The sequence below is a fragment of the Strongylocentrotus purpuratus genome, unplaced genomic scaffold, assembly GCF_000002235.5.
Source record: "Strongylocentrotus purpuratus isolate Spur 01 unplaced genomic scaffold, Spur_5.0 spur5_scaffold_10, whole genome shotgun sequence".
NCBI lineage: Eukaryota > Metazoa > Echinodermata > Echinoidea > Camarodonta > Strongylocentrotidae > Strongylocentrotus > Strongylocentrotus purpuratus.
This window is the reverse complement of record NW_022145595.1, coordinates 9,739,396-9,747,864: the sequence shown is the minus strand read 5'-3', so window position 1 is coordinate 9,747,864 and position 8,469 is coordinate 9,739,396. Positions and strand designations below refer to the sequence as shown.

General features: G+C 43.5%; 1 protein-coding gene across 1 annotated transcript; it reads left to right on the top strand.

The window, feature by feature from the left end:
- The first annotated feature begins 2,950 nt into the window (after nucleotides 1-2,950).
- On the top strand, nucleotides 2,951-8,131 carry LOC575412 (zinc finger protein 503). Its single transcript, XM_775815.5, has 2 exons — nucleotides 2,951-3,301; nucleotides 4,806-8,131. Exons 1-2 carry the CDS (start codon nucleotides 3,230-3,232, stop codon nucleotides 6,207-6,209), a joined length of 1,476 nt encoding a protein of 491 aa, XP_780908.1. The 5' UTR covers nucleotides 2,951-3,229; the 3' UTR covers nucleotides 6,210-8,131.
- Nucleotides 8,132-8,469: the final 338 nt, after the last annotated feature.

Here is an 8,469-nt window from a genome sequence, read left to right as displayed (position 1 = left end):
TCTGAGACAAGTAGGTTACTCAATTATTCCTTTAACAATAAGGATTGTTTATGTAGATGTACAAACTACAATTCTAGAGAGAGCTATAGCCGATTACAGATGAGCATGACAAGCGGACTCTCAATCTCATCCAACATAGTATTCTGCCCCGGCTCAAATCTTTCATTCATCCCTTCATGCAGTTCTTTCCTCTCCAAGCTTTAATTCTGTAAAACTACGATTTCAATAGGCCTAGTTGGTGAAATTACTGGAAGAAAATAACTGTTTTCTTGAAAGTTGACATGTACGAAAACATTACTCTGTGGTCATTATTTTGATTGGCAAGATTCTACAAACTGGTAGGGAGAAATAGTGATGAAATGCATGGGGAAAAAATTGATAGGTATCCGGACTGTAGTAAACATCAGTTCTCCTCACATCCAACACATACGCGCATACTGCGTTCATCAGTCCATAATATTTCTAACGATGAAGAGCAAGAGACAGTCATTACAGTAGTCCCAATATTCTGTGAGAAATGGAATTGACAGCATGCAAAATTACTGAAACAAACCAATTGAACAGCTTCGTCCTACATCGTCCTATACTTTGCAGGCGCAATCCCTTGTCAGAAGAAATGCGCAAACCGAGAGTCTGAACTGTATAAGACTAGCAGCCTTTTCACACACAGCTAAAATTCATCGTATCTAGAGATGATTAGAATCATCGTAAAGTTTTAAACATGTTTATAGACAAAATTTCCCAGTGTGAACATCGTTTATACGATGTTGGGATAGATACGAAGTCGCGATCCATACGCCCCTAAAAGCAGGCTGCAGATACGAAGTTCGTATCTAGTGAGCTTGACATTTTGTGTGTGAAAGGTTATTCGTGTTTAAACGTGTTTCAGACGTGTTTAAACTGAATGGAGCGTGCGCTTTGATTGATATGACATGACCTTCAATGCGCAATGGCACTACTGCGCATTTTACGAGCAGTAGTTAATCACGAAACGATTAACGATCGCCCCGAAATTTCTGTGTGTGAAAGGCTCGTGATTAGTTTAAACACGTTCGAAACACGTTTATACTAGTCATGTTTATAGAATTTTAGCTGTGTGTGAAAAGGCTGTAGAAAGACTTCACTCCACACCCTGCAACTGACACTGCCAGACAAGGCCCTATATTTGATTGTTTTATGACAAGTTAAGCGTCAGAATAGAGTCTGCGCAAGAAGACTAATCTCCCAGACATCATGACATGTCTGCTAACTGAAAATTTACGCAGATTGCGATTTCAGATACACAGTGCATTCACTCTCCTCACGGTCTCTTGTTATAAATTTGCCAGCAATTCATCATTATCCCCATCTTCAATCTTGATCAACCTATGAGGGCGGGCGGGTTATTTTGGGCTATTTTACTGCATAAGCAGCGGAAAATGTGAGGGGAAATCATTTTGCTGGGCTCACTATTTTCAATTTACTTCTCGCTTCGTCAAAAAAAAAAAAAAAACCGACGCAAGAGTGCAAGCGCAGAAGGTCGCCGTTGTTTTCGGATATTTTTCTTTGCCTGTTTCGTCTTGCCACAAACTTACAAAGCAGTTTTCTTTTCCCTTTTTCCCCCCTCTCCTTTTTCCTGGCTGTGTACTATTGAAGCAGGTCCTTTTGCTCTTGTTATTGTGCATACCGTCAATGGCCCTCTCCCCCCTAGAGACCCGGGCTGGTGCAATCATCACCAGCTACCCCTAAACCAGCATGTTTTCATAAGCGTCATTTTCCAATCGTCAGAGTGTGCCGCCCCTGAACAGTCAGTCAATCAGTCTCCCAAACAAAAAATCGAGACAGAGAGAGAGGAAAAGGTTTAGAGAAGAAAACCCCATTTTCTTTTAATGCCCTCCCAACCGGATACATTGCTTCATTATGTTCATTTTCAGTCCCTCCCTAATTTCCCCTTGCTCGTTTGTCCTTCTCTTTCCCCTCCTCCTCCTCCTTCCTCACTCTCTCTTCTATATCTCATCGGGAATATTATGATTTCCCCCATCTCCCCTCCCTTTCCCCACAGCAAGCTGTCAGCTAGTGTTAAAATCGGCAGCCTGTCATGTGTGTTGGTCGACCCGTCAATCTCTTGCCTGTTCGAAAAGCTCTGCTTGCTGAGGCAATGATTGATTGACGAGGGAGATAAAAATCTCCTCTAACTCATGCCTCCCCTTTGAAGCTTGCCGACACAGAGCTCCAATGGCAAGGCGATGTCAATAGCCCGGCGGAGTGCATGGGCTCGAGTTCGTTTGCCAAGGCACAACAAGGCGGTGGGGTTTAGAAACGGCTTTTAACGAGCGCAGCACACAGCCACACACACATCCCAAATACACAACACACCGACACATTGTGAAAGAAAAGTGCGAAATGTGTGCTATACAGCTTGCTTGTTTTAAAAAAAAGCAGGCCCCGTTAGCCTCTCCTCCCCATCACCGAAAAGAGGGAAAAAATCCGGCTGTCGTGCAGGGTGCGGTTGTCATTCAAAGCTACTCCGACGGTCTCTTTGTTGTCACACATTAATTGCGATTATTGGGCCGATTTATCTCGGGGAATCATACCCCCTTTCAAAAGCCGTTTTTCAAATTACTCGAGCCATGTTATCAACAACAAAACGCTGACATAAATCAGACGGAATTGACAAGGCTGACACCGCATTTGATTGATCGCAGAACAGCGAGCGGCACTGGACGCCTGCCAACGGGAATTGCTAATCGCGAATTTGATTGGCTGGCGCGGAGCATGTGACAGGATCACATATCAATCATCCCCGGCCTGCGACAGCTACACATCCCGAGCGACCAATCACAAGGCAGGCACGGGCCGTCGCCCCGTGCTGATTGGTCAGCGGTAAAGTCCCTTCATCTCGCGTTGTAAATTCAATGTTTGACTTGAAGTGTTGTCGGCAAATTTGTGGTTTTGTCTGTTGTCTGCAGCGGCGGTACGCTTAGAGGAGTGCTTGTGTGGTTCGCGTAGACAAATCCATTCGCACAATGGGGCTGAGCTAGTGGGCCAGTCAGTGATGGCTCGCCGCCCGCACATCTCTCTTGCTTTCGATCGCTACTCACTGCTCAGCTCTCGCAGAAAGCGGACGTGTGTACTACCGACTCGTACTCCTGCCTGTGTTGTGATCTCTATCTTGTGATATTCTGCTATCTGTTGTGATATTGTGCTGTTCCTCTTGTGAATATTTCTTGGTTTATACCCGATTATCAACATGCTTGCGACACGGACGCAACCCCTCATGCATACGGAGTATTTACAGCCCATGGACCCGCTTCCAACAACGGTAAGGGATTAATTTCACCATTTTCACAGAGCATTTTCTCTTTTAATTTCTCTCTTGTTAAAATTTATCGTTACCTACGTGGAATTCTTCTAGAAAAATGTCACAATTTTTGCATCTGCACACTGTACAATTCAACATTCTGATACTACAAGAGCATTTACATTTAAAACACATGTTACCTGTAGAATTTGCAGAGCATTTTCCTTTTATTCGACCGCTACAGAGCTGGCACTTCTATCGGCTAAATTGTGCGATGTAAAGATTTCGTGTATCTTGATATTTGTGAGAGCTACTATGCATGCAAACCGTCTGAGCTGAGAGTGCACATTTTGTAGAAATTTTGATGTTGATGTCCTCTTAAGATATCTGTTTGCTATTGTAAATTGTACATATTTCCATCCATATCGATAGTAGTATTATTAGTAAGATTTTAACTCTAAGTCTAACCGAATTTGAAATCAGCTGCTTTGGCCTTGTCAGCTCGCATATCACCCTAAATGAATGCTGTACAAGAGGCGACCGACATTGTGATTAGAAATCACTATTTTACATGTTTAGAATTTGAAGTTCATAACCGGCAGTGTGCACAAAGTTACTTCATGATATGGTTATTGTGTACCTTAACAAATTATTAAAAAATTTCAGTCCAAAATGACATTTTAATCGGCTTCTAATCTAACTTCTAGTATTTTTGCCACAAGTGCTCAATTTTCACGCAATATATACCACAGTGCAGTGCAGTGCAGCAGTACACTCATCGCAGCACTTAGTGTATACTAACCAATTTTGAACTATATCTAGTTGCACACAGCACAGTCAATCACCTAACTGTTTTTGTCACCGTGTGTTTTAAATGATAGTTAACTCTATATCTGTTATTGTAAGAACAAATTGAAAAACTGAAGTGCCGGTGTCGGCTGTGTGCTATTCAGTATTTACCATTTCAATCTTTCCCCGTCCAATTTCAAGTCTACTCTAATAAAACAAGCCGCGTGTAAAATTCGCGGACGCTTAACTTGGCACTATACAGGCATAATGTAAATCAAGACTTCTGAAATCGAAAGTGAAACTATTTTGTATTAAATAATGCATTTGTATCAGGTTATGAACTCTGAGAATGATATATTTTTTATCTTGTTTTGCAGATTAAGTGAAGAATATTTCCAAGAAAGTGGACATTGATAAATGTCATTGTTTACTTACGCGATTGCATTATATTAAATTTGTCATGGATGTTGAATCTTCTTATTCTAACAGTTTTAGTGTGAGCTTCGGAAGCTAATGTAACGTATGATAGGGTGCGATATAAACATAATTATTTCGTGTATCATATTCACGTTCCTTCCGAAGCCCATAAAAAACGGGGTACTTTGATGGGTTTACAATGAGACATAAACATCACATTTGCCGCCATGTGATGTTTTTATTGAGCTTGAATCGACACTCATTGTGATTAAGGTGATTAATGTTTTTTATTTTCATTTCTTTTCTTATTTTATTGTAGTTGGATGCGAAGAAGAGTCCATTGGCCTTGCTCGCTCAGACATGCAGCAGCATCGGAAAGCCGGATCCCCCTCCCAGGGACTCGAATGAGATGAAGACTGGACTAACTGCTCCACTCGACATCGGCGGCAAGAAGTCCCCTGAGAAGGCAGCGACCACGATCCACGAGCTCGACCGGTCATCATTCAAGCCCTACAAACAGAACGAGAAACGCGACGGGGATGCCTATGTGACGAAAATCGCCGCCTTCGAGAAGGCAGCATCGCGGGGATCGCCTCTTAGCGTGATCACCAGCACGGACTCGAAGCCGATCGCCAGCGCGACCACCTTCACCTCGTCGCCGCCGTCGCCAACGAAAACGAGGACAGAGTCATCGAGGCCGAGTTCAAATCAGAGCACGACGGAAACTGTTTCAAGTCATACCAGTACTGGACATAGCTTTGGCTGTGGTGCTCATAGTCCGAGCCACCGGGGCGATTCTAAGCCACACGCTCAGGTTTCTTCTGCCCCTATCTTACCGACACATCTCGTCCCTCCTGCACTAGCTACAGGATTCAAACCCTCCACGTCTCTCGCCAGTACTTCACCCACATCAGGACATTGTGGATGCCCTTCACAGCTTCTCGGACATCACCTACCCCACATTGCAGATCCTGCAAGTATTTCAAAGGATCATGCCGGACATCTCTTAGCTGCAACCGCCGGTTCACCTTACGCCACCGCCTATGCACGTGTGAAAACAGCTGATGGAGGAACGACATTGATGCCTATCTGCCGTGACCCGTACTGTTCACATTGCCAATCAGCCTCACTTGCAGCAAGTGCAGCAACAGGTGCAGCCTGCACACAGTGTAGACACGATGGACTATCTTTGAACGGAGCTGTTCCGTTCGCACTTCCCGTTCACGGTGCTTTTCCCGCATATTTCCAGTCAGGCAGTCCCACCGCCGCCGCCACGCCTTACCTTTACCCACCACCTCCAGTCCCCGCCCAAACCGAGCATGGACACGTCTGCAACTGGGTTTCAGGCAACACGAGTTGTGGGAAACGTTTCGGCAGTGGTGAGGAGTTGCTGCAACATTTACGCACACACACCATGCAGTCGAACGAGTCGATAAGTACGCCGTCTCCCTACGCCTTTGCTCAATCGCTGAACGCTCAACTGAGTGCTTACTACATGCACTACCCAGCCGCTGCACCCATCCCAGGCTCATACGGACTTTCAAAACCAGGGGTACCACAATCACCCCTCAGCCCTAGTTCCCCGCTCAGATACCACCCCTACAAGGCACCCATCCCCACCTCCCTCGCCACTCTCCCTGGTCTCCCAGCAGGAGCTTACTACTCTCCTTATGCTTTCCACGATCTCAAAGGAAGACTTGCCGCAGCTGGAGTACCACACTAGCCAAAAACCATCTTCAAAGTCGTTCAAAAACTCCTTAAACTGAACTGAAAGTAATCTATTATGATGTGTGTTCACTGTTTTAAGTTTTACGAGATTTCTGTATTCAGTTAAAAACCTGTTACAAAATTCCAAGTACTTGAAATGCATCTTGTGTGCTTGAAAGGGCCACTTTATAAAAGAATTTAAGATTACGTTTTTATTCGAAAAGTACTATTTCCTGTAAGATGAGAACATGAATTGTAAGGCTCTATCTCTAAGGGAAAATATTAATGGTATGAAGAGGGAAATATGAGTCGAACGTCCTCTCTCGATTCGAGAAGGCAGTCGTCGGCTGCTGGGGATACCACGCTGCCTCGCGATGTAACGTGATCCGCGCCAAGCGACATTTTCGCAAATATTCATCAGCAAATTTCTCCCTAGTTCCGATCGATCAAAAATACGGATATACTGTTAAGTTTTGTCCATTTCATTTGTTGAATTTTAATATTATTGAGTTTAAGTTGTGTTCAGTAGCTTCAGTTATTCAATAGATACTGCAACCTTTGCATGAAATTCAAGGGAACACGCAAGGAAGGTTTTGTCAAATAAAAAAAAAGGAATGTATTTTTCCACTAAGGATGCGACTTGTCAGAACCGTTTATCAGACATTCATTTAGCTAAAAATGGAGGAAGAGCAGGCAGTGAGGAATTATTTATGACATGCATTTCACACGGGGCCCAAGCAGTTGGGATGTAACGTCTATTTATGACTGTGAGTAAGAGGGTGAGATGCTAAACAGCATCCTTTCATAAGAAACTCCTTATTCACAAATCAGCCGCTTTCCTTTTTTCTCCGGCGCGCTCATGAGTTACAGCATAGACGTAATATGGTTACAGTCGCCGCGCAAACAGACCAGCCTAGCAATTTATCTTCCTCCCTGGCGCGGCGCTAGAGAGCTGAAGCTATATCATGTTTGCAGGCCGAGCGAGGAAGGTGCCGTGTTGGCGAGCCGTAGCGATCATTTATGCCCCTGTCATTAGTCGCTTACTTCAGTTCCCCATCCCCTCTTCCCCTCTTTCTTCATCTCCTCTCCCCATCTCCCTTTCTCTCTCTATCGAAGCGAGAGCTACGCTTGGCTAGCACGCTGATGACGGGGCGGGATGATTGATACACCAGAATGGGACATGGTTTGGTTGAATTATCATGGCCGGGTTGGAAGGAGACCTCACCTCATCAATCTGTAAGAAAGGTCCCGAGCTCGTGTCAAGAACATAAATCCGACTCGGTATCAGAATACTGATGGCATCGGGACGCGACGACTCGTTTTTTTATCTCCTCTTTACCGCGCCTCCATGTCATGAATCTTTTAAAACCTCCACCATTAGGAAGCCAATTAATCACAAGTATCTCTGCTCGAAACGAGCCGAGAGGAAAACGGGCTCCCAACTGCTTTGTTTCTGCCATAAATGTCATCTTTTATTAATTACCTTCAAGCACTGTGTCCTCCTGCTTAATAATAGAGCAGCCTTATTTACCCCAAATCCTAAATTGCCGGGCTTTTTGTTCCGTTTGTTGACAAACCATCGATACTTCCGACAGCCCGTTTATCACCCTAAAATTAATTCAACTGAATTACATGTCGCCTTTAATGCGTCACGCTCTTTCTTTCAGGAGACAATTAGCCCTGGTGAGCCATTAAGATTGATTAATTACTGCGTACTGGAAAGATAATTATTATGCGTGTTCTCACTTTTATGTGTTGACTATTCTGTTGGTCGGATTGTTATATTTATGTGTGTATGTATATACAACTCTTTTTCTGTATAGAGAGGTTAAAAATGAGCAGCCGTGTCAAAGTTAATGTGGTGTTTTATTGATGTATATACATGTACAGTTAAGAGATATTAAAATAAAAAAGATATTCCATGATTTCAAATTCAAATGAACGTCTTATGAGCTGTTATTGCTTTCCTAGGATCATCATGGTGGATTACAAGATTGGAATTTGAACTGTATGCGGTGATGAAGGGTAGTTTGGGGATGACTGATTGATGTACTGATTAAACTAATGATAACAATGATTGATTGGTTGATTGACAGATTGATTGCATGATTAATGGACTGTATGATTGATTGAATTATAATATGATTGATTGATTGATTGAATCAGTGAGTAAATTGCTGACTGACCGATTGATGACATGACTGACCAATCGGCTGATTGTAACTATGATTGCTTTATCTGATCGTTTGATTGGTTATTGACTCTCCAATTGATTG

Coding starts and splice junctions, on each gene's coding strand:
- LOC575412 (XM_775815.5), top strand. CDS start 3,230: ATGCTTGCGACACGGACGCAACCCCTCATGCATACGGAGTATTTACAG. Junction 3,302..4,805: donor TGGACCCGCTTCCAACAACG/GTAAGGGATTAA, acceptor ATTTTATTGTAG/TTGGATGCGAAGAAGAGTCC.